At 44.2% G+C, this 27,066-nt stretch overlaps 1 protein-coding gene across 1 annotated transcript in view; it reads left to right on the top strand.

Annotated features, from left to right (window-relative positions):
* The first annotated feature begins 1,344 nt into the window (after positions 1–1,344).
* Positions 1,345–27,066, top strand: part of TARS1 (threonyl-tRNA synthetase 1) — a 90,515-nt gene continuing 64,793 nt past the window's right edge. The window contains exons 1-5 of the mRNA XM_089689454.1: positions 1,345–1,502; positions 11,198–11,278; positions 19,075–19,265; positions 20,546–20,669; positions 24,318–24,439. Coding sequence (XP_089545580.1) covers positions 1,455–1,502; positions 11,198–11,278; positions 19,075–19,265; positions 20,546–20,669; positions 24,318–24,439 — 566 coding nt within the window. The 5' untranslated portion in view covers positions 1,345–1,454. The remainder of the gene's footprint in view (positions 1,503–11,197; positions 11,279–19,074; positions 19,266–20,545; positions 20,670–24,317; positions 24,440–27,066) is intronic.

The raw sequence follows: 27,066 nt of genomic DNA, 5'->3' as shown, positions 1-27,066 counted from the left end.
ATAATGTATGGCCAGCCTAAAGCTAGGTTCAGATATGTGCGGGTGGTGTGGCTGCAGATCCACACAAAAATCCGTGCAGCCACAATACTTGCACAGAGAAATGCGGACCCGCGGGTGGGTGCCATTAGTTCTAATGGCACGCTGCCCGCAGTAGAAAACGCAACCGTACTGGGAACCAAGGTTCCTGTGCGGGCTGCGTTTTCAAAAGTGCAGGGACTTCTTCCCTGCGTGTCACAGGCACGGGAGTCCATTCAAATGAATGGGCTCTCATGGCTGTGCAAAACACGGCCCGCGCGGCCGCAGAGATGTGAACCGAGGGTAAATAATATACTGATTTGGGTTATTTTTACTGAAGAAATGTAACAATAAAAAAAAACTTTCGGCCTAAATTTATGAAGAAAATTTACTTATTAGCAAAATGTTTTAATAGAAATTAAAAAAACGTTGTTTTTTTTTCTTAATTCTCACTTTTGCCTATTTCGCAAAAAATAAAAACCCCAGTAATGATTAAGTACCACCGAAATAAAGCTCTATCTCTGTGAAAAAAATGATACAATGTTTGTTGAGGCACAGTGCAGCATGACTGAGTAATTGTCATTCAAAGTGCAAGAGCGCTGAATGCTGAACATTGGCCTGAACAGGAAGGGGGTAAAAGCGGCCGGGATTGAAGCAGTTAATAGGCTAAAAAAAAATATTTTTTTTTTCCAAATTGTCGTTCTTTTTTGTTTACAGCGCAAAAAATAAAAACCGCAGAGGTGATCAAATCCCACAGAAAGAAAGCTCAATTCGTGGGAAAAAAGTACAGAAATTTAATTTGGGTGCAGCGTTGCATGACCGCACAATTGCCAGTTAAAGTAACGCAGCGCAGTATCACAAAAAATGGCCTGGAAAGGGGGGGGAAATCCTCTGGAGGGCAAGTGGTTAAAGCAAACCACACTGACTGCTAATTACTATCGCAGTGCTACTCGGCTGCCGGCTCTCAGCATTGGATAACCTGGTATGGTGAAGCTGCAGGGAAGCTATAGAACAAACACACCCAGCAGCCAGGAAGTCATAGTAAAAGGAAAGGAGAACCGGAAATGAGGTGCCAGGAAACGCCACTAACCAGCCATTCCTCATACACCGACGTACGCCAGTTACGTCGTCCATGCTGGGATGACGCAACGCGTCCACGTCGCTCGCACATGACACTGCCTAGAGGTGGAGGAACCGGACTCCTCACTGAATGATCTGGTGCAGCCCAACCTAACTTACACTGCGCTGTGATTGGCTGGCCGGGCACAAGCCTCTCTGTTTGTGGGCGGGGAAGTAGTACTCTGCTTTCCGTGATTGGTCGTTTGCTTCGCTCTGGGCGTGTCTCTGATGAAAGTCCCCTGTTGGGTTGTCACTATCTTTTTAGCCGGTTGCATCAGCTGCTGCAGTTGCCGGGCGCGGAGGAGGTCGGAGTGATCGGGATGTCGGAGAACGTGGCGGCACAGATGGAGAAGATGAGTGTTAGCAAGGTGGGTGAGCGCTGGCGGTGTCACATGGCTCAGATCCCCCCCCATTCATAGTGCACTGAGTGGTCTGTGCCCCCTGTACACCCCAATACTCCCAGCATCAGTCACATCGTTGTCTGATTATAGATCTGTGCGGATCCCAAATCTGCATCGGAGCCCCCAAACATGATATATATGTTAAGCTGAGGCCCTAGAAAATAAAATGGTGAGCGCTGCGATTTTCCAAACGCAGTTTAAAAAAAAAAATGAATTAATTTTAATGCACAAAAACACAATATAACACCCAATTATCTGGGACAATAAAAAAAGGTGATGTTACACCGAGTAACTGGATACCTAACATGCCAGGCTATAAAATTGTGTACACCTGTGGAATGGCAACAAAGTAACTCATCTATAGGTGACATGATAGCAGTCTGTACAGGTTACCAGTCTGGAGTTACACAGGAGGATTGGCCCTAGAATTATTGCCCTTTCCACCAGTTGGCCAGCCGGCCGGCCGACCCTCTCTTTGCCCGGCCAGGCCGACCCGCCCTTCGACCGGCTGGGCCCTGCCTACCAACCCAGCCGACGCTCGGCCGGGCCGACCCTCCCTTCGAAGGGCCGGGCCGACCCAACCTTCAACTGACCGACCCACCCTCCTCTCAACCGGCTGGCCGACCCTCCTCTCGACCGGCCAGCCCTTCCTGCGATCAATCGACCCTTGCTGCAATTTATCTTTCCTTCGATTATTTGATCCTTCTATCGTTCCCGTTTTTCGAACGATGATTGATCGATGGAAGAATAAAAGCCGCTCCAGGGTGATCCTAGGTTTTGGGCAGAAAGGATGAGGGTGGAGAGATGATGGGATAAACAGAAAACCCTGATCCATCGAAGTCACATAGGAATGTTTCTTATCTATGCTGATGCGACTTCTGTACAATAACATAGAAGTCTATGGGGCTAAAATCGCACTGAACTTTAAAGTCGCCTAACTAGTCGCACTGGAAATCCCATGAAAATCGCATTAGAATAGTGAGAAGTGATATGGAGAAAATGCAACGCAAACGCATCAAAACCGTAATGCATTGCGTTAAATTTAGCAAAATGCTGGAACAACGCGGCAAAAATGCGTATGCGGTTTTATGCATTTTTCATACAGAGCCGTGTGAAAGTATCCTTCTGTTCGCAGTGGTACCTCATGTGTGATGCAATCACTGATTACATATGCATGTGAGACTGACACGTGTGTTTGCACCTAAGCACAGTTGGGGCTCTTTTACATTTTTAAAACCTTTAATTTTTTTTATTCTACCTTTTTTTTTTTTTTTACACTGTATTTGTACCTTATTTTTTGGTTCAACTTTATTGTTATCACAAGGGATGAACAGTATCACCACCGATTGAAACCTATTTAACTGAATGATGCTGCGCCATATATGCGTGCAGTGCACACGGTTGCAGCATGGTGGGGCAGTGTTTGTAAAGTGTTACTAAACCCACAACAGTAAAATCAGTCTGTATATGCAGTAAAGCATGCTTGTTATACTCACTGTGCAACCTAAGGGGTTAATCCTCTGCATTGTGTAAAAAGGCCCTTTGATCCTGTCTTCTCTGTTCCCCTTTTTCAAGCGACCATCTCTTCTCTCCTGATAAGACATATTGTGTGGAGTCACTCTGCACATGCTCAGTTTGGTGTGTATTGCTAGAGAGATTTTATTTTTCTTGGGAGAGTGCATGTGATCAGCACAGGGCCAATCTGCACTGTCCAGACAGAGGTCAGGGGTTCTGCATCCTCCTAGAGCAGAAAGAAAACTCCTCCTACAAGCTGCGGGGTCCGGGGAGACCGGATCTAGCGGATGCGGGGTCCAGGGAGACCGGATCTAGCGGATGCGGGGTCCGGGGAGACCGGATTAGCGGGTGCGCGGTCCGGGGAGAGCGGACCTAGCGGGTGCGCGGTCCGGGGAGAGCGGACCTAGCGGGTGCGCGGTCCGGGGAGAGCGGACCTAGCGGGTGCGCGGTCCGGGGAGAGCGGACCTAGCGGGTGCGCGGTCCGGGGAGAGCGGACCTAGCGGGTGCGCGGTCCGGGGAGAGCGGACCTAGCGGGTGCGGGGTCCGGGGAGAGCGGACCTAGCGGGTGCGGGGTCCGGGGAGAGCGGACCTAGCGGGTGCGGGGTCCGGGGAGAGCGGACCTAGCGGGTGCGGGGTCCGGGGTTTAGTAACACTTTAAGGTTAGAGCAGATGTTGAGGAGACGATATGTCAAAAAGCCTCTGAAAAGAGATTCATTTTTCAGGGGGTAGCACCCTTACTGGTAATTGAGCTGTGGACTCACTTCTGGGAGATAGAGTGTGTGTGTATATATATATATATATATATATGTGTAGAAAAAAACTAATGCAGCCACCATATCCAAGGACCTATAAGGTGCCACACAAGCAATTTTCGTTCTTGGGTTTAGATACGCTTTGAAACTTCTTACTGTTGCCTGACTCACTACCTCTGCTGGAAGTCTGTTCTGTGGCCATGTTTCATGTTACACCCTACATACAGACTGGGTATATGGGTGTAACATGAGATGCCGTATAAAGGGTGGAGTATGCGTTTAACATATTTAAATGTGACACTGAGGTTGATTTACTAAAATTGGTACACACAGAATCTAGTGCAGCTGTGCATATTAACCAATCAGCTTCTGACTTCAGCTTGTTCAGTAAAGCTTGAACAATGAAACCTGGAAGCTGATTGGTTAATATGCACAGCTTCACTGGATTTTGTGTGCACCAATTTTAGTAAATCAATCCCATAGTGTCAAATTTAAATACAATATATTGCCAAAAGTATTGGTCGGCCTGCCTTTACCCGCACATGAACTTTAATGGCATCCCAGTCTTAGGTCGTAGGGTTCAATATTGAGTTGGCCCCGCCCTTTGCAGCTATAACAGCTTCAGCTCTTCTGGGAAGGCCGTCCACAAGGTTTAGGAGGGTGTCTATGGGAAGGTTTGACCATTCTTCCAGAAGCACATTTATGAGGTCAGACACTGATGTCGGATGAGAAGGCCTGGCTTTCAGCTTCCGCTCTAATTTATCCCAAAGGTGTTCTATCGGGTTGAGGTCAGGACTCTGTGCAGGACAGTCAAGTTCTTCCACCCCAAATTTGCTCATCCATGTTTTTATGGACCTTGTTTTGTGCACTGTCGTGTTGGAACCGTAAGGGGCCATCCCCAAACAGTTCCCACAAAGTTGGGAGCATGAAATTGTCCAAAATGCCTTGGTATGCTGATTTCCCTTCACTGGAACTAGGGGGCCAAGCCTAACACCTGAAAAACATCCCCACACCATAATCCCCCCTCCACCAAACATTACACTTGGCACAATGCAGTCAGGCAAGTACTGTTCTCCTGGCAACTGCTAAACCCAGACACATCCATCGGATTGCCAAACAGAGAAGCATGATTCATCACTCCAGAGAATACACCTCCACTGCTCTAGAGTTTAGTGGCGGCGTGCTTTACACCGTTGCATCTGATGCTTTGCATTGCACTTGGTGATGTAAGGCTTGGATGTAGCTGCTCGGCCATGGAAACTCATTCCATGAAGCTCTCTACGCACTGTTGTTGTGCTAATCTGAAGGCCACATGAAGTTTAGAGGTCTTTAGCGATTGACTCTGCAGACAGTTGGTGACTTCTGCGCACTGTGCGCTTCAGCATGTGCTGACCCCGCTCTGTCATTTTATGTGGCCTACCACTTGGTGGCTGAGTTGCTGTTGTTCCCAGTTGCTTCCACTTTGTTATAATTCCACTAACAGTTGAGCGTGGAATATTTAGTAGCCAGGAAATGTCACAGATGGACTTATTGCACAGGTGGCAACCTACCATGGTACCATGCTTGGAGTCACTGAGCTCCTGAGAGCGACCCATTCTTTCACAAATGTTTGTAGAAGCAGTCTGCATGCCTAGGTACTTGATTTTATACACCTGTGGCTTTGGAGGTGATTGGAACACCTGAATTGAACGATTTGGAGGGCTGGCCCGATACTTTTGGCAATATAGTGTGTGTTATAAGCATGCTCCACTCTTTATACAGCGTTTCATGTTACACCCATATACCCAATTAGCTTCTGACTTAAGCGTGTACAGTTAAGCTTTGACAATAAAACCTGGGACGTGTCCCAATAGGCTGTAAGCAGGAAAGAGGGCATGGGATGAGCAACATCATTCTTGCCTAGGCAAACATTAAGGAAGTGGGAGCTGGTACCTGTCTAGGTAAAAAAAAAACCCAAAACCTTAAAATGTATTTGGGTGGGGAGGAGGATGAGCGGTACTTTCACTGTTGAGTGAAGGTCTGTGTTAAGCTGCTTAAGCATCTGAACAGGGGTGTACACTTGTTGTGATGCTAAGTTCGGTAAGTAGTTCAAGTGAATGGGGCCGCACCGCATCCGCCCTTCATTGCAGGCTGCTGTGGAGCATTGGTGTGGTGATGTATCGTGCCCTCACCACGAGTCAAACACCTGAGAAAAGTGATCTACCAGACATGCAGCAATGACAGCCACACGTCTGAACATAGCCTTATGCAGGCCATAGATGGGTCAAAAATCGGCCGATTTTCGGATTGTTAGTGGGTTAATAGGTCGGCCGTTTTTCGGTATTTTGTCAGATTTTTTTTATCGGTAAAGTTTGAAAAAAATTGTCCGATTTTGCCGATCGGCCGATTTTCGCAGCAATCTTTTTACCGATAAAAAATCTGCGCATGAGCAGTGACCTGCAAGAGGAAGACAAAAAGAAGAAGAAGAGGATGAAGAAGAAGAGGATGAAGAAGAAGAATTCCAGTCCGGCAAAAAGTGTCCCTGCAGAGGACATGACAGTTCTTTGACATTTATAGCGGCTGCAACATTGTATCTATTTGTTTCCGAATAAAAACATCTGTATCCGAAATGGATACAAATAGATACAATGTTGCATCTGCTATAAATGTCAAAGAACTGTCAAAGAAATAGCGGAGCTCTCTGCAGAGACACGTTTTGCCGGCTGTAGATGGGATGAAAATCGGCCGTTTTTTTTTTTTTTTTTTTTTTTTTTTTTTTTTTTTAAACTGTTCCTGGTAACGTCGGCCGATTGAACGACCGATTTTTCGTTTTTTTTAAAGAGAAATCGGCCAGTTTTCTCCCCATCTATGGCCTGCATAAGTGGGTTAGCATAAATATTATTAATAAATGTTATAGCACATGTTTCGTGGAACTCTACAAATGTCACACTCTCCTATGTGTTGTGCATTTTTTTTTCTATAAATTGATTAGGTTAGTGTAATTTAGGTAATGTATAGAGCAGGTGTTTTTTTTTTTACATTTGTATTAGTCTGTTTTCCTGATTACAGACCCTTGTGGCCATGTTTCAAATTTTATAACACTGATTAAAGCTCTGCAAGGGCTTATTACATCTAGCACGTCTGTGTCCTGCAGTAACCCAAAGGATCACATGATTTCCAGGAGTGACATGTAACCCAGATGATGACATGGTCCTCCCCTCAGGAGTGACGTGTAACCCAAATGATGATACGTAACCCAGATGATGACATGGTCCCTAGGAGTGACGCTTAACCAAGATGATAGTATGTTCCCCAGGAGTGATGTGTAACCCAGATGATGACATAATTCCCTGGAGTGACTTGTAACCCAGATGATGACATAATTCCCAGGAGTGACTTGTAACCCAGATGATGACATGGTCCTCCCCCCAGGAGTGACGTGTAACCCAAATGATGACACGTAACCCAGATGGTGACCCTGGTCCCCAGGAGTTACGTGTAATCAAGATGATGGTATGGTCCCCAGGAGTGACGTGTAACCCAGATGATGACATAATTCCCAGGAGTGAATTGGAACCCAAATGATGACATGGTTTCCCAGCAGTGACGTGTAACCTAGATGATGACACGGTCCCCAGGAGTGACATGTAATCCAGATAATGACACGGACCCCAAGAGTGACGTGTCACCCAGATGATGACATAATTCCCAGGAGTGACATGTTACCCAGATGATGAAATGGTCCCCAGGAGTGACGTGTAACCCAGCTGGTGACATGATCTCCAAGAGTGACGTGTAACCCAGATTATGACACGGTCCCCACGAGTGTTTCGTACCACAGATGATGACGCAGTCCCCTGGAGCGACGTGTAACCCAGATGGTGACATTAACCCAGATGATGGTATGATCCCCAGGAGTGACATGTACCAAAAATTAAAAGACTAAAATATTATCGGTGACTTTTGTTTGGTTAGCTGTAGCTGTCCATTAGACTCAAGACCAACTGCTATGATAAGACTATGGGTTGGTCTTTAAAGTAAATGTGAAGCTTAAGAATGAACGTCTTTTATTTGCTTCCTTTTAATCTGTTAAACATGTCATTGAAAGCATTTTGTTACATCTGTTTAATAAGTGCTAAAAAGTACAACAAAATTCAGAGTGGTCCAGTGTCTTTTTTTTTTTTTTCTCTTTTTTTTTTTTCTCTTTTTTTTTTTTTTAATCCTTCTGTGGTATCTAAAATGGCCCTCCTAGTTCTTATTTTAGGTTACAAAATGATTATCCTTTTATGTTATGAAGATCTGAGGGTGGGAATTTGTGAGTAGTTTAGCAAAAGACTCTGGGCAGGGCTGACACCACTCAGTCCACAAAAATGCTATTTGTTGCCTCCCTACAACATGACTTTATACTTGCAGTGTCTTTTAACCTTTTTACTGCCAGAACTGTTTTTGCATGCGTTTGAAAAATAATTTGGGGCCTAAAGATTTCTTCCAACCTCCCAAACACGTATACATTTTCTGAATGCAGAGACCCTGGAGAATAAAATGGTGGTAGTTCCAATTTTTTTATTTCACACAATATTAACTCGCTCCATTAACATCTTCCCTATCCGCAGTAGACGAGAAAAGTGACAGCCGAATCCAGTTGCTGGCTGTGGGTTCTTACATGCAGTAAAAGCCCCTTTCTGCCAACCAATGCCATATGTCAGTGACAATGAAGGGATTAAAGGGATGTTCCCTTTATTTAATTTTGCCTTCACTTTTGGGGGTAAATGGTTAGGCATTGACTTCAGTGTTTTTTTTTGTTTTGTTTTTTTTTTTTTGGGGGGGGGGGGGATGTTGGGTTGAGTCTACTGGCTGTCAGACTTTTGGGATTTGTACAGCCCAGATCTCAACCCAATGGGCACAGTACTTTTAGAGGACTATATAGAACATATTATTAAAATCAGTTCTGACAAGTTGCATCCATATAGAGACCTGATCTTTGAACATTGTGAAATTATGCTTCATGCGTCAGTTCACGTGTTCTTTATGCTCACCCTGAAACAATCTCCCCTTCATCATTCCAATCTCCAATAGGCCTTCCAACTCTCTACAGAGTAAAATATGAAACTGAGAAAGGTCCTTCACATGTTGACATATGCCACAGCATGTTGTACCCACCTGGATCGGACGGCTACCTCGTCCCATGCATCTTTACAACAACTGCCCTATGCATCCCTACACTGCAGAATATTACATGGAAAGGCTGAACTCGGCTCATTCACTTCCTGTTGATTCTGTGAGGTTCTTGTTAGTTTTTTTTTGTTACTATTTACTCTTACCCCATTGTTCTTTCAGCTGTTTAATTTTCCAGTTCACTTCTAACCTTTTGTATGAAAACATCTCACGTCACTTTCATTGCACACAGGAGTTTCTTTCTGTGCTGGGTTCAAAATGTCATTCACCCCATGTCCTCTTATTTTTTTTATTTTTTATTTTTTTCGGTACTAGTTTGTACCTACTTTGGGACCATGGCACAACACAGACCATTATTTTTAGATACACTTGAACCTGTCAGTTTTTGTAAATATTAAAGGGGCAACTCTATTGTTAGACACCATATTATATGCTATCCTTTATTATGTAATTTCTAGGTTTTACTTTCACTTTGCCACTGTGCAAATCAACCTCTATCTGGTCCTCCTCCAGTGACGCAACACATCCAGCACACACATTGGTTTTTCACCATTGACATCACATCACCATCACACACATTGCTCTTTCCCCTGAATCCTTCACATTGGTCTCTCTCTTGTATCCCTCCTCCAGCACACACACATTGGTCTTTCCCCTGTATCCCTCCTCCAGCACACACATTGGTCTTTCCCCTGGATCCCTCCTCCAGCACACGCGCATTGGTCTTTCCCCTGGATCCCTCCTCCAGCACATATCACATTGCTTTTTCCCCTGGATCCCTCTTCCAGCACACAGCACATTGCTTTTTCCCCTGGATCCCTCCTCCAGCATACGCACACATGGGTCTGTCCCCTGGATCCCTCCTCCCAGCACACGCACATTGGTCTCTCCCCTGGATCCCTCCTTCAGCACACGCACATTGGTCTCTCCCCTGGATCCCTCCTCCAGCACACGCACATTGCACTTTCTCCTGGATCCCTCCTCCAGCACACGCACACATGGGTCTCTCCCCTGGATCCCTCCTCCAGCACACGCACACATGGGTCTCTCCCCTGGATCCCTCCTCCAGCACACGCATACATGGGTCTCTCCCCTGGATCCCTCCTCCAGCACACGCACACATGGGTCTCTCCCCTGGATCCCTCCTCCAGCACACGCACACATGGGTCTCTCCCCTGGATCCCTCCTCAAGCACACGCACACATGGGTCTCTCCCCTGGATCCCTCCTTCAGCACACGCACACATTGGTCTCTCCCCTGGATCCCTCCTCCAGCACACGCACACATTGGTCTCTCCCCTGGATCCCTCCTCCAGCACACGCACACATTGGTCTCTCCCCTGGATCCCTCCTCCAGCACACGCACACATTGGTCTCTCCCCTGGATCCGTCTTCCAGCACACGCACACATTGGTCTCTCCCCTGGATTCCTCTTCCAGCACACGCATATTGGTCTCTCCCCTGGATCCCTCTTTCAGCGCATGCACATTGGTATTTCCCCTGGATTACCCCTTCAGCGCACACACATTGGTCTTTCCCCTGTATCCCTCCTCCAGCACACACATTGGTCTTTCCCCTGGATCCCTCCTCCAGCACCCACACACATTGGTCTTTCCTCTGGATCCCTCCTCCAGCATGCACACATTCACATTCATTGGTCTTTCCCTTGTACCCCCACTCCAAAGATGCTACCTACCGGCAACAAAGTGTGAAAGTTCTCAGCCCTCTGCCCTCAGATATACCACCCCCCCCAGCGGCTATCTTTTTGGTGCTGTGGGGGTTCATATCAATGGCTGTGTCTGTAACGGGCACTAATCAAAAGTTCTGACTCTGCCCACCCTTTCCACCCCATGCTCCATTCATAGCACCTGTACTATAGGTTCTCACTATGCCAAGTGGTCTGTGACTGGTGTAGGCAGATCTTTCATTCGTAAACTCATCTTCCAATCACAGAACACCCATTTTAGGAGTTATCAGCTCTGTGTATGGCTAAAGGAGTCTCCATCCATCCTTTTTGGGCTGGTTAGGTGCTTGGCTAACCTACAGTACAGCAGTTACTATTACTCCCTCCTGGTAACAACTTTGGTTACCTGCATTTGAGATCTGTTCTAGTAGAGTTCATTGTGTTAAAAGTACGGGGTTATTGCACTTTGTAAAGTAGTGCAGGTTTCCTGGAACATACATATCCAAGTCAGCTCTCTAGCATCAATAACTTTTATTCTCATTTTTTTTTCACTTTTAGCCAAATCCAGAAGGAGGGAAGCATAAAGAAGGAGGCAAGAAGAAAGGCAAGGATGGTTCTGGTGATGGAGGCCGGGCAGAGGTAAGAGCTCCAGTTTTAATCTATTTTTTTTTTTTTTAAACAAAAATATTCTAGGTTTCTCCTGCTCGGTTTTAAGCTTGCAGAGCCGCATTTACAGTGGATATAAAAAGTCTACACACCCCTGTTAAAATGTCAGGTTTCTGTGATGTAAAACAATTAGATAAGTCATTTCACAAATTCTGCCACCTTTTAATGTGACCTAAAAAACTGTACAACTCAATTGAAAAACAAACTGAAATCTTTTGGGTGGTGGGGAGTAAACTTAAAGTCAAATAAAGTGGTTGCATAAGTGTACACACCCTCTTATAACTGGGGATGTAGCTGTGTTCAGAATTAAGAAATCACATTCAAAATCGTGTTAAATAGGTGTCAGTACACACCTGCCATTATTTATTTAAAGTGCCTCTGATTAAGACAGTCATCAAGTGGAGAAGATATGGCGCAACAATAACATTACCAAGAACTAGATGTCCCTCCAAAATTTGATGAAAAGAAGAAAACTGGTCTGGGAGGCTGCCAAGAGGCCTACAGCAACATTTAAATGAGCTGCAGGAATATCTGCCAAGTACTGGCTGTGTGGTACATGTGACAACAACCTCCCGTATTCTTCATATGTCTGGGCTATGGGGTAGAGTGGCAAGACAGAAGCCTTTTCTTATGAAGAAAAACATACAAGCCCAGCTTAAAAACACATTTGAAGTCTTCTAAAAACATGTGGGAAAATGTGTTATGGTCTGATGAAACCAAGGTTGAACTTTATGGCCATAATTCCAAAAGATATGTTTGGCGCAAAAACAACACTGCACATCACCAAAAGAACACCATACACACAGTGAAGCATGGTGGTGACAGCGTCATGCTTTGGGGCTGTTTTTCTTCAGCTATAACTGGGGCCTTAGTCAAGGTAGAGGGAATTATGAACAGTTCCAAATACCAGTCAATATTGGCACAAAACCTTCAGGCTTCTGCTACAAAGCTGAACATGAAGAAGAACTTCATCTTGACAATGACCCAAAGCATACATCCAAATCAACAAAGGAATGGCTTCACCAGAAGAAGATTAAAGTTTTGGAATGGCCCAGCCAGAGCTTAGACCTGAATTTGATTGGAAATCTGTGGGGTGATCTGAAGAGGACTGTGCACAGAAGATGGCCTCGCAATCTGACAGATTTGGAGTGTTTTTGCAAGGAAGAGTGGGCAAATATTGCCAAGTCAAGATGTGCCATGCTGATAGACTCATACCTAAAAAGACTGAGTGCTGGAATAAAATCAAAATGTTCTTCAACAAAGTATTCGTTTAAGGGTGTGCACACTTATGCAACCATATTATTTTAGTTTTGCTTTTACTTCCCTCCACCTAAAAGATTTCAGTTTGTTGTTCAACTGAGTTGTACAGTTTATAGGTCACATTAAAGGTGGAAAAAGTTCTGCAATGATTTATCTTTGTCTCATTTTTTACATCACAGAAACCTGACATTTTAACAGGGGTGTGTAGAATTTTTATATCCACTGTATGGACTGCCAGGATTTTATGTTAAAGCCCCCACTCAGGGAAGAAACTATTTTTTCCTACCACCTCTAACACATTCCAATAGGCTTCTTGTCCCCCTCATCTTATCAAGCTGGATTTACTCCCCTAAGTACCCCCTTCAGGTCTTCTCGGCACTTACAGTTTGGGATGTGGGGGACCACAAATCCAGCAATGAGATGCAGCCCAAGATTGCTGGTTCCCTATAGTCCTCCTTGGATAACATCAGTCCACTTCTCAATCCTGAGTGGACCCTGCCACTGGACTTCCAGTAGGAACCAAAGAATGACCCAAGCAGGAAGTAGACAGAAGAGAAGACGACTGTAGGCTGCACTTAAGGGAAGCAAAGTGGTATTTAGATAGGGATTTTTTTTTTATGCAACAATCAGAGGGGGGAAAGAAAAAGGGGTGGGCAGGGAGTGAAATATAAAGAGAAAAAATGAGGGCTATCATTGCCAATGTCTCCTTCTCCAGACCTAGAGCAAATATGTAGGTCAGGGCTTCTGGCTTCTGAGATCCCTGGCCTGCATACTCCTGGGTCAGTGATGTGATCAACACTAAAGCCAGAGGGCCACAATAGGTTCCTAACAGGTTCACTCTTATTATGATGGACAAACAGCCTGCTCTGCTCCAAAAGCTGATGAATTATATGGTATTCTATTGCTAATCCGTTGTTTTTTGGGCATTTGTCTTTTATCATGCGTTAAGCAAACAATTATTATTCATTATTCATCATTATAAATGTTTTTTTGCTTCTCATTATTCTCTCCTTGAGCCTTCCTGCTCCTGTTTGTGTCATTATCAGGGCTGACAATCATCTGTTTATTTTACGGCTGCCAGAACAAAGTATTTTGTACTAGTCCAGTAAATATTGGCATAGGCTGATCTCCGTGTTGAGCCATGTCTTGCTGGTTAAGCAGTTGTCGGGAACATATTTCCATAATCCGGAAGCCTGCAGTTATTTCTGGATCTCGATAGAAACATTTAGTCCACATACAGTTGTACCCTAGGTGTAAACATGTCCCATAGATTAATAGATTTACTTGCACACAAAAGAAGTCTCTATGACTGATAATGAAAGTGACAGCAAAGGTGGCATTTCCTTGTTTCGTTCTTCCAATGGAAAGTTTTTGCCATGGACAACATTTCTGACTTTACTGCTGTCTTGATAACCCTCTCCCAATGATTGTTCCATTTCAGTGTGCACTCTCCGGTCTCTTCTAATGCATTGGGATACAGTATAGCCCAGGTTGGTTCTGGAGATGTATTATGGTGCCATTCCAAATTAATCATGCGCTGGACTTGGTTTGGTGGAAGTTCCAAATGAGTCCAGTGATTGTTAAAGTACGGTAGCTCTTTCTTGCATGGTGAATTCTCGACAGGGTCCCTGAAAAAATGAGCCTTAGGGATCCAGCTATTGGCTTTCCTCACATGGGCATACTACAGCCTGCATCATGCGAAAGGTCTTGTTTGCCCACACAGGATGCACAGGTGTTCTGAGAAGGCAGCCCCTTTCATGCAAATTGGGTCGCATCCAAGTCGCACCCATCCAAAGTCACATCAAAGTGGAATCAAAGTCAATACTTTTCTACTAGGGGAAAAAAAACAAAGTATCAAAAACATGTTCCAAAATGCCCCAGAATGACACATCAATCGCAAAATGCAGAGGCATGAACCTAGTCTAACAGCACTGTATACAATGGTATATCTTTGTTCAACATGGAACCAGTAACCAGTCTTCAATTTTGTTTACCTTTTAAAGTTATACTAAAGTCTTTTTTGTGTTTTTAAAAAAAAAAAACAAACAAGAAAAAGTTATACTTACCTGCTCTGTGCAGTAGTTTTGCATAAAGCAGTCTGGATCCTTCTCTTCTTAGGTCCCCTGCCGGCACTCCTTGCCCCTCCCTCCTGCTAGTGCCCCCAGAGCAAGCAGCTTGCTGTGGGGGCAACCGAGCAGGAATGCTCCTGAGCCGTGGCTCTGCGTGTCCTTTCACGCACAGAGCCATGGCTCGACCTCACCTCCTCCCTCTCCTGATTGGTTCACTGGCTGTGGTTGACAGCAACGGAAGCCAATGGCCTCAGCCAGTCAGGAGTGAGAGTCCCTTGAGAATCGAGGCTCTCATGGACATAACTGCATCGGGATGGGGCTCAGGTAAGTGTTGGGAGGAGGGGGGCTGCTACACACAGAAGTGCATAGAATGCATGAAGGTAAAGAACCTTGAGCCTTTAGAACCACGTTTAACTATCACTAAAAAAATAAACAATAAAAAAACTGAACAAGAATATTATAATCTAGACTGATCCCTACTGCTTGACACCCTGATCTATTTAATTGATATAAAATTAAAAATAAATGGCACACTGTTGCAGTGCAGTAGTGTGATGGGTCCCCGCACATATTGATTTGTGCTTGATTTAGGTGTGAACGTTCACAAATGAGCCATTCATTAGCACTTAAAATATCAAGCTAGAAACGCGCCAGGGAGAACTTTCGTCCCTCCATATGTGCACAAATGGGAAACTGACTTGCAGGTGCCCTTTTCTGGGGAACAAGTGGACCGGATCATTCAATTTGCGCACAAATCTTCGATAGCTAATCACTTCCAAGAACAAGGATACAAACTTCTGTCCAGGAGGTATAGGGTCCTGGTGCTACTGAACAAATATTACCCCTCAGTTTCCAGGTTGTGTTGGCGATGTCAGAAGGAAAAGGGCACTTTATTACATAATCTTTGGCAATGCCCTCTGCTGAATCAGTTCTGGATTGGGGTGAGGAACTTAGACTTGCAGCTGACCTCAGTGGACCTGGGAACAGACCCATTGGCCTATCTATCACATCTCAACTCTGTGCCCTAATGTCGCTATAAACGCTCCCTGACCTTTCATTTTTGAATGCGACATGGGCAAGCATTCCAGATCCGTGAAAGGAAACCTTTCCTCCAACTAGGAGTCATTGGTTTGCGAAGTTGAATGAGATTACATCTATGGAACTATGGAAAGACTAACCGCCGCCCCTTTTTTTTTTTTTTTTTTTTTAATCCCATCTGGGAATAGCTCAGGGCCCTTCCTTGTGAATTCATTTTTTTTTCCTCTACCCTGAGAGTTATTTTTAAAAATTATTTCATGGTCCCAGGGTTTATGGAATTGAATGTGCCTTCTATACTGAAAATGTTCGTGTATTTCAGGTTCATTACCCTACATTTCCAGTAGGAGTTGCATTATTTCAGTTTTTGACATAGACAATTTGTATCTGGTGTAACGTTATTGGTTACTGGAACATTATTGACATGTTGTGCCCAAAAGCGCTAGTAAGGGTTTCATGCTGAGTGTTTGCTCATGCTTTTTGTTTACTGGCCTAATGGTACTTCTTTGTGCATTTACAATGTCTAAATAATTAAAAAAAAACAAATCGTCAAACCAGGCAACGCACATGACATTATTCTGCGCTTTGCGAGCAACTGAAAATATTGATCAAAAATATTATCTATCAGAAACAATGTATTAAAAACAGTTGTTTTAATTGTTCTGGATTATGAATGGTTTACCAGAAAACCCTGAGATATGTTTCATCGTTCATAAGCCATCAACAGAATTCTGCCACAACTGAGTTGGAATTGATCAAAGCTCACTAAATGTACCCAAGGATTGGTTCTATGGTTTGCAAATTGTTTTTGTTTTGGTAGAATTCAGTCACTAAAGTTGATATGTTGATTTGACCGATCATATCAATACATGTGTGGAGTAACAGTTCCCTGAAGGGGCCACTCTAGCAAACCCAAGTTTCTAATTTGGGGATCACTAATTGTAATTTATATGAATTGCTCCTACTTCCATGCTGTTGGTGCACAGAACTTTATGATCTAGCTCCTGACACATACATGTGCTTGTGTGTCGCTCTGGAGATGCCTGGCTTTTCAGAGATATCCCCATACACATTTATGGAATGGACAACTGTTTTTAGGGTCTGCAGATTAGGGAGAAGAGGGGCAATATGTATACTGTCAAGATCTAGAAAATTGAAGATTTGTGGACCTGAGACATGGAGGAAAGTATAATTTCATATCATTAAGCTCATTAAGCAGAGAGTAGTGACTGTCAGTTGGGCTATGGACGGGAAGGGAGTGGCTGGCTCAGGCTCTCAGCGGCTTGCTGAGAGGCTGAGCCAGGTGCCACTCCAGACTCTGGGGTGGATCCCGACCATATGGTCGCAATCTTTCCCCAGCCTGGATTGGCTGTGTGATGTCGGCTGACAGCGCTGAAAACTGGTCACAGGAGCGCAAGAACTGCACTCCTATGATCCATAGAAGTACCGCGAAAAGCCGTATTTCTCCTTTTAGGATTTATTTTTGGCTCAATTTTTTTGAGATTGTGTGTATATATACCTTGAAACCGCATGTACAATCCATGATGCACAATATGTCTACAGTACAATGATGTCCTGATTACAACACTGTCCCTCCCATAGAACACTGACACAAAACACTGGCGCTCTGTGACTCATATATTTAATCAGCAAATAAAGAACAAAGCAAACAGTAACACGGAAACATAACCTATCTCCTCCTATAATCATTCCAGTCCTAACCAAAGGGGTTGATAAACATTTTCTCTTTTTCACTCTGGTCACTACCTGTGCCCATGAGCTATCACTCTGGGAGTAAGGCAAGCCATAGATTATTTGATTTGGTGGAAGGAAAGAAAATTGCTCCATTCCCCCATCAACGCAGTCCTTGCAGCGCTATTGTGTTCTCTTGGTGGATAGCCTTCCCAGCTGGCAAAACAGGATTACTGCTAGTGGCTATAGCCACCGGCAGTAAACACGTGCAAAAAATCCTACAGGCTGGTTGTACTCAAGTCGATTGATGGATCTACTTCAGTACAACCAGCCTGCTTGTAGATGGATCAAATCTTGGCTGGTCCCTCCTGAATCAGCTGAGATTCAATCCATCTATGGCCAACTACAGCAGGGTCTACGCCACCAGACTGAGGCCCTTGGAATAAAATTTTGGTTCACTATTTTCAAATGTTCACGCAGTAGTTTAGCAAGAAAACACCCGGTCTTTTGCATTGGTACATGACTCCTGATCGTGTTTCGAAATTTGTCCCAGCCACCTCCCCAATGTGCTTTTGGAGTTGTAGGGAACTGGGCCCCCTCTTCCATATCTGGTGGTCATGTCCTAAAGCGACCCAATTCTGGATGTGTGTATACACCATGATCGGGTCAGTTCGGAACGAAACTCTTGGGACGCTGTACTACAAAAAACAATCCTAAACCTGACTAACAATCAGAGGAAGCTGTCGGGGTTTGTGTTCTTGGCTGCCCAGCAGATGTTGGCCAGAGACTGGTGACATCTGTTTCTCAATTTTGCTGAGGTTTAACAAACGTATGTGGGGACCATGGTCCACAAGATGCTCACTTCCATACTTGAAGACTTCCATGCCAAATTCCTAAAAATCTGGGATCATTAGATAACCTATGACGCCCGCCTGAATATAGACCGTGCCTTTCTCTTGGTATGACCCCAACCACAGCTGATCACTGGCATGCCTGGGCCGCCCTGTATCCTCCCTTTTTTTGTCTCTAACCCTCACCCCCCCCCACCTTTCTCTGGCCACACCAGCCAAGCACCTCTCTCCCATCTCTTTTCTCACTGCTTGTTTGTTATATTCTCTTTCTCTGTAGAGTATGCTTCTCTATGATCTTCCTTCTTCTTGAGTGCCGATTGGCGCTCCTCCATTCCTCTCCCTTGCAAAGGCGATCACACCCACTTACATTAGGTACTCCCCACTGGAATTGATCGCATCTTCATTACTGATGCTGGACAATGGGTTTTTGTCACCCCAAGGTCTGTAGTGTTCAGCCCTTGCTAATAGCTTGTGCCCTTATGTCCTTGTACATCTTGTTGACAATCCTGCCTCTGTTTACCTTGCTGTTTATTCCCTTTGCATTGTCTGTAACCTTTGATAACACCTAATAAATTTCTTGTGAGACAAAATTCTCTTCTACATCATATCTCTGACAAATATAGAATGTTAAATGGGGATTTCCTTTTCAGTCATAAGAGTTTGTTTATTATTGTGTTCACATGAGATTCACGTAACTTTCACAAATGTTTCTAAATTACTTTAATAAGAAAAAAGTGTGAATCATTGAGTGAATGTTGTGGAAGTCTTGGATGAAAACGTTTTATAAATGGACCCGATGGTGTTGTAGAATGTAAAATGGTGGATGAAAGTTGTTTATTTTGAATCATCCTTTTCCCATTAGATGAATCCATGGCCCGAGTACATCAACCAGAGACTTGAAATATATGACAAACTAAAAGCGGAACATGATGCCCTTTTGGCAGAGAGGGCTGCAAAGGACAGTAAGCCCATCAAGGTGACCTTACCGGATGGGAAGCAGGTGGATGCGGAGTCTTGGAAGACCACCCCATACCAAATAGCTGCTGGCATCAGGTAAGCAGCGATTGCCATTTAGCCTGCCTTTTCCTGATACAACGGTCTCTGATTTTAAGAACTGTTTGACGTAAATCTATATATTTTTTTTAATATCCACATATTATTGCACATGATTTATGGCATTTATAAATAGGTTTCTTAAAACGAAACTAAACCCAACAATTGACCAGTTTCCCAAAACCGTAACACTCAAGGCAAAGTGTTTCAAGGGCCACATTGTTTTTATAATTGGGTTTATAAATTTGAGTCTCCCCTTCTCCCCCACAGCAGCATCCCCCCCCCCCTTACACCTGGGCCCCTGTCAAAGGTTCCTCTTTACACAGGAGACCCCTGCAGATGTTCCCCCTTATACCTCGGCCCCTGTCAGAGGTTCCTTCTTACACCAGGGACCCCGTCAGAGGTTCCCCTTTATGCCGGGGACCCTGTTAGAGGTAACACGCTGAGCAAACTGTTGGCGCTATATAAATCCTGTATAATAATAAATCCTGTATAATAACACAGCATGGGGGAACCTGCACCAGGGACTATGAGGGATGCGGAGAGGTTGGAGAGTAGAAGCAGAGACCATAAACAACCTCTGTTGACCTGAATCCACAATCTGTGCACATTAAGGATATGTCGCTGACCCTAGCTGTGAGCTGGATATGGCCCATGCAGGGGCAGACTGACCATTCAAGTACTCGGGCACTGCCCGAGGGCTTTGGGTCAGTAGGGGGGCCCCATGAAATGCCCGTTACCTTTTTATAGGCTTTTTTGGGTGTTCTTTGAGTGTGGGCAAGGACATGGGCCCCATGATCCCTATTGCCCGGGGGCCCCATGAGTTGTCAGTCCGCCCCTGGGCCCATGCGCCATAGTTTGGTGATCCCTGCTATAAAGGATAGGAGGAATTAGTTCTACATTATGTCTCTGAGGCGCTTTGGTGAGCGAACTCCTGCACTAGAGTTTTCAGGTCCGCACAGCCATCATATCTTTTACAAAGGGGTCCTACTTGCTGGATATTTCATTTCTTTTATTATATAGACTATATTACGATGGAAATAACCTGTAACAGTAGGAACTAGATGAAAGGGTAAATGAGAACAGTGCTGGGAGCTATGGAAGAAAACCTATATGCTGGAATCTCCTAGAGATAAATGAAGTCAGCTGGTAACTGGGGCCAGCAGACTCCACTTTAAGCCAAAATATTACTTTTTAGTAGACAAAGCTTTTAGCTGCTATAAAAATGCATATTGAAAAGACCCCTTTGCTGATTTCATGGTGATGTTGTTATATTTCAGTCAAGGCCTTGCTGATAACACAGTTGTTGCAAAGGTGAATAAAGTGGTTTGGGACCTGGATCGCCCTCTGGAAGAGGACTGCACATTGGAACTGCTGAAATTTGATGATGAAGAGGCCCAGGCGGTAAATATTTAATGACTTCTGCTGAGTGATTAGGCAAATTCTTTCTGTTGCATGAAATTTTTGCCGAACTCCAAGAAAAAAATCTACCATGTTACGATTGTGTGGGTCAGTAAGACAAGCCATAGATCACGGATGTCAAACTGGCGGCCCTCTAACTGTTGCCAAACTACAAGTCCAATGAGGCATTGCAAGATTGACAGTTACAAGCATGACTCCCAAAGGCAGAGGCATGATGGGACTTGTAGTTTAGCAACAGCTGGAGGGCCGCCAGTTTGACACCCCTGCTATAGATTATACAATTTTCTTTCCTTCCACCTCTACTGGAATCTTTCCCACAGCGCTACTGTATTCTGCCGATGGGGAACCCTTCCCTGCCAGCAGAACACAATGATCCCTGCTGGCAGAGATTGCATGCAAAAATTCCAACAGGTTGGTTGTAGTGAAGTTGATCAATGGATGCTTGTAGATGGATCAAATTTCATGCCGCTCCCTGCTGAACCGGCTGATATTTGATCCATCTATGGCCGGGTTAAATTTTCAAAAATTTTATTGTATTATCAAAATTGTCAGGTAAGTTTTTCAACAAAAACAAACAGGCTGTGAGCTTAGAAAAAAGCCCAGTAGATTTCTCCGTCCACGCTATGCAACCTTGGTGGGCTGTTGTATTCTGACATCCATCGTTGGTAGCTGTCAGAATACCCGAACAGTGGGCACATCTGATTGGATGCAGCTGCTGTTTGCTGTTCAGCTGAAAATATTTAATCTGGCCCCATCTGTCCAGCCTTGGTGGCTGTGGTTGCCTAAATACAGTAGCTAGTAGTGGAGATTCTTCTATCCATGCCTTTTCTCTCATTTAAGCAGGCCATACATGGATCTAAATTTGGCCAGATCAGCAGGGACTGGCAAATTTGATCCATGTGTGGCCACTGTGGTTAAACAGAAGTCCGATCTACCGATCCACTTCTGTTCCACTGCCCTGTTGGTATGTTTTCATTCGATCAGCGATGCAGGATACAGTCTCCTTGCTGTCAGAATACAATGACTTATTGGGGAGGATCTCCCTATCCACATTGAGCAAGTGGATGTAGAGATCGGATCATTTTTTTTTTTTTTTTCCAGGCTGCTGGTTGAATGAAGAAAGTGACCCATGTATGAACAGCTATTAGCCTGGAAGAAAATGAAAGCATAAGTTCACCTTTTAACAAAAAAATAATAAATGTACATTTTTTGCAGGTAAAACAAGGTGCATTTTCCATGTTTTGCTTTAGGAGCCTGGAAAGCATTGCACCAGAGATCAGCAGATTGCAGGTGCCATGCAGGACTCCTGCAGACTTGTCATTGTATCTGTGTGCTTGTACCTCCTACAGGCAAGCAGATACACACTGACAGGAAGAGACAATGAACTATCACAGTGCTCAACAGTGCCATGGTAGTCCATTGAGAACTACAAGTTGACAGCTGCAAAGGCTGTCAGTACTTGTAGTTTCCCATTCACAGAACTCTGTGAATGAATGATGCGGTGGGTGGGCAGAGCTCCACAAGGCCATGGTTTTAAAAAAAATGGTGACAGCTAGCAGGGGGAGAAGACCCCCCACTAGCTGTTATTAGATGCAGCGGCTCCAGCAGTGGGAATATGTTACATGTTCCACCCAAAAAATGGGTGGAACATGTAACATGTTCCCAAAGGTGAACTTATCCTTTGAGCTTTTTGTGGCTATCTTTAGTCGCAGGCCAATAAAAGCATACAGGTGGTGCTGGAGTTTTTTGTTAAAAATTCAAGCATGCTTTGTAAACTGAATTTACGTACCCCCTGTATTGAATATTCATTTGTAAAACAAAGATTTTAAAGTGATACAGAACCCCGGACCCTGCATTCACTATATCCGGTCTCCCACAGTACACACAACATGGAAATTCAGTTATTTTAGTAAATATAAACTACTGAATACCTTTTTCTCATCGGCAGTTAAAGCAGTCTTGTGACTTAAGCAGAGCACTGGTTACAGCTTGTAGGAAGGGTTTTCTTTCTGCTCTAGGAGGACGCAGAACCCCTGACCTCTGTCTGGACAGTGCTGATTGGCCCTGTGCTGATCACATGCACTCTCCCAAGAAATAAAAAACTTTTCTAGCAATACACACTAAACTGAGCATGTGCAGAAGGGATACAGGTTCAGTCTGTTTTATCAGCGTGAACATTTGAACAAGAAGAGGGGGGCAGAGAAGTCAGGATCAAACAGCCTTTTATACAATGCGGAGGATTAACCCTTTAAGTTCCACAGTGAGTATAACAAGAATGCTTTACTGCATATACAGACTGATTTTACTGTTGTGGGTTTAGTAACACTTTCATATATAAGTAATGTAACAAATTACAAAGAAAAGCTGATATATGCACCAGTTAAAAAATATAAATATCAAACTATAATTATGTTGCGCACTGATTGAAGTTGGTATGTAACAAACTTATATGAGTGTAGGTAGCTTTTCATTTAAATTATTGTACTAGAAATGTATATATTTTAGAAGCTGCTCGCAAGATTTTTTGTTTAATTTTTCAAAAATATAAGTTGCAAAAACAATTATTTTTTTCCTTTTTTAAGGCTTCAATGAAATACACTGAGGCCCATTTACCATAAGTCGGCCATTTATTATGTGTCTTGATCCGACAGGTGCTGTGTGCGCGCACACACAGACACACACACAACCTAGAATTCTGAAAGTGTGATTATTATTATTTGGCATTTGATTGGTTTATAGCAAATTTGAAAGTTGATGTAGAAAGCTTTATTCAATGCAGTGGCTCTATATATTGTCTGCAGTGCAGGGCCGCTCACCTGCACGCTTGTCAAATTAGTAAGAGCGTCTTTGTCCGTACAATCGCTGTGTCCCCACTGACTTACATGGGCTGTCTGAACACAGCACCTGGTGGCTCCAACTGGATAAAAAAATGGAGTTGCGGTGTAATGGCCTCCTGCGTCTGCGTGAATGAGGCCTATAGTATTATTATTATTATACAGGATTTATGTAGCGCCGACAGTTTGCTCAGCACTTTACAATATAACGGGAGACAATACAGCAACAATACAGTTCAATACAAGAGGGATTTGATGGCCCTGATCCTTGGAGCTTACAATCTAGGAGGGAGGGGCTAGTGGTACAAAAGGTAATAACTGTGGGGGATGGACTGGTAGGAGGAGAAGATGATTCCATTATTAGCTGAGGGCAGGATAGGCTTCCCTGAAGAGAGAGGTTTTCAGAGATCGCCTAAAAGTGAGCAGAGTAGGCGATAGTCTGATAAATTGGGGTACAGAGTTCCAGGGGATGGGGGAAGCTCTGGGGAAGTCCTGGAGACGGGCATGGGAGGAGGAGACAAGGGAGCTAGAGAGCAGGAGGTTGTGCGAGGAGCGAAGAGGAGGGTTTGGGTGATATTTGGAGACAAGATCGGTGATGTAATTTGGGGCGGAGTTATAAATGGTTTTATATGTTATTGTTAATGTTTTGAATTTTATCCGTTGGGCAATGGGAAGCCAGTGGAGGGATTGGCAGAGAGGGGTGGCAGATATGGAACGGTTAGTATATACAGTATAACGCCTCTGGTTACATTGTGGCATCATTCTTTTCATATAACAAGCTTCTTTCATTGGACAGGTATACTGGCATTCCAGCGCACACATTATGGGAGAAGCTATGGAACGCGTGTATGGTGGATGCCTATGTTATGGCCCTCCGATTGAAAATGGATTTTATTATGACATGTTTCTGGAAGAAGGGTAAGATCACTCTCATCTTCCTTCTTTCTACATCAGGAAAGGAACTTGTTTACTCCATGAATTGGCCTTATAAGTTTAGCATTTGTCTGAATAGCAGATTACACCCTTCTTTGCCTATCTATAGGTGGGCAGCACAGTGGCTAAATGGTTAGCACTTCCACCTGGCAGTACTAGGGTTGTCTGTTCAAATCCCAACCACGGCACCACCTGCCTGGAGTTTGCATGTTCTCCCTGTGCCTGCGTGGGTTTCCTCTGGGTACTCTGGTTTCCTCCCACACTCCAAAGACATGCTGGTAGGTTAATTAGATCCTGTCTAAATTGGCCCTAGTATGTGTATGTATTAATGTGAGTTGGGGGGGGTAGGGAGAAAAGGGGTTCAGCTGCAACTGCCCTGGGTCAAACGGTTCAAAATAATCCGAGTAATAGTCAGAGGTCCCGTATAGCAATCTAGGTTAACATTTTAAAGTTAGGTATCAATCTACGACCCCCTGAAATGGAAGGACCCTAATACTCCTTCCATCACACTCTGGTTTCGTAAAATAAAGAGCATGAATCGCATGGAAGATTCAGTCCTTTGGGTTCAAAAGAAACATGAAACATATAAAAAAATACCTGGAACTATATATCTTCTCTGAAGAAGGGAAGGACCTATCAGCCAGAGATCACCTCCCCCGGCTGGAGAAGCTTCACTTATTTCGCTTGTTTTCACCAGAGGACTTTTCTTTCCCTCTAGGGTTGCTTTAAGCTGCTTACAAACAGGGAAAATTTAAATGATACGTGAGAGCATGAAAAATTGTGTCCTGCAGTACTTTGGCAAGCCATAGACTATTTTCTTTCCTTCCACCACAGTAATCCCTCCCACAGCGCTGTTGTGTCCTGCCGGTGGGGAGCCTTCCTGGCTGGGAGAACAGTGATTACTGCTGGCGGCTATAGCCATTGGCAGTAATTGCATGTAAAAAATGCAACAGGCTGGTTGTACCCAAGTCAATCGATGGATCGACTTGGGTACAACCAGCTTGCACATGGATGGATTGAATCACGTCTGGTCCCTGCTGAACAGCATTTTGCATTTTTGACATTTTTTTTTTATGCACTTTGCATTTTTTTTTTTTTTTTTTTGGTGGGCCAATTGGAAAGTATTGAGTGCTACTTTGATGCCACTTTACACTCTCTGGACTCAGTCACATGACAGTTGCATCAAATTAGTGCAGGAACCTTTTCAAAGTCGCAGCAACTTTTAAATCGCATAGATTTGAAGGGGATCCATTGCAATCAATAGGCTGCAACTTGCCATGCGACTGTGTCCAAAGTCACGTTAGGGTTAAGCCCTGTATTCACACTGCATCAGACTGTGAAATCATGTGACTTCACAACCATTGATCAGTGCGATTTCAGGTGCGACTTTCCTGACATCTGTGCGATTCCATGCAGAGATTTCTAAGTAAGTCACACCTGAAATCATATAAAATAGTGCAGAAACCTCTTTTTTTCAAATCGGTGTGGCACCGCAAAGTCGGAGTCGCACCAGTTTGATCAGTTCCATTGCTGACAATAGGGTGCGACTTGGAGCTGTCAAGTCGCACCGACGTGAACCAGCACTAAATGTTGGGGTTAAGGGCTAGAGGTAAGGGTTGGAGCACTAACTCTCAGTGATTTTAAAAAGGTTCCTGCTCCACTTTGATGTGACTTGAGCACCAGAAAGTGTAAAGTCGCGCTCAATACTTTCCTATTAGCCAAAAAAAAACCACATAAAAAATGCAACACTTGCATTTTTTGTGTGTCCCATTGCAATAGCACCAAAAACACGATCTGCTGCGGGGAAAAAAAGATCCCGGGCGGCACAGTGGTTAGCACGTCTGCCTTGCAGTAAATGGGTCATGGGTTCAATTCCCGACCATGGCGCCTCCTGCATGGAGTTTGTATGTTCTCCCTGTGCTTGCGTGGGTTTCCTCGGGGTACTCCAGTTTTCTCCCACACTCCAAAGACATGCTGGTAGGTTAATTGGATCCTGTCTAAATTGTCCCTAGTATGTGTATGTATGAATGTGAGTTAGGGACCTTAGATTGTACACCCCTTGAGGGTTAGGGACTGATGTGAATGTACAATATATACTGTATGTAAAGCACTGCGTAAATTGACAGCGCTATATAAGTACCTGAAATAAATAATAAAAAAATAAATCCCTGACCCTTTCCAAAAAACCGCAGTGGCTGAAAACAGATGTAAACGTGTCCCATAGAAAACCATACAAATGGACTGTAGTGTGCTTCTGCAAAACGCACTACAAAATGCATAGGTGTGAACCAAGGGTAAGAGAGCATTGGATACATCTCCAGCTATTGTAGAAGCCCTCTTTATAGGAGGAAACTTGCATTGAACAAAAAAACGAGAAAAGAGAAAAAAAACTTCCAGGGCCATTGATTTCCTCAGATACAAAGGTAATTGCTTTATGCAGCATTCATGAGATTCATCAGCCACATGCAGACTCATTCAGCCTTCATAAAAAGCGATGAATGCTCTGCAGAGTTCAGTGCCCCCGGGGTGCTGCAGGATTTGAAGGTAAGTGGGGTCATTTTAATGTTGTGGGGTATTTTGTTGTTAAATATGTAAAACAGCCTTGCAATGAT

The sequence above is a fragment of the Staurois parvus genome, unplaced genomic scaffold, assembly GCF_062004578.1.
Source record: "Staurois parvus isolate SC_StPar_1 unplaced genomic scaffold, SC_StPar_1.0 ptg000475l, whole genome shotgun sequence".
In the NCBI taxonomy this organism is placed as follows: domain Eukaryota; kingdom Metazoa; phylum Chordata; class Amphibia; order Anura; family Ranidae; genus Staurois; species Staurois parvus.
This window is presented reverse-complemented; position numbering and strand designations above follow the sequence as displayed.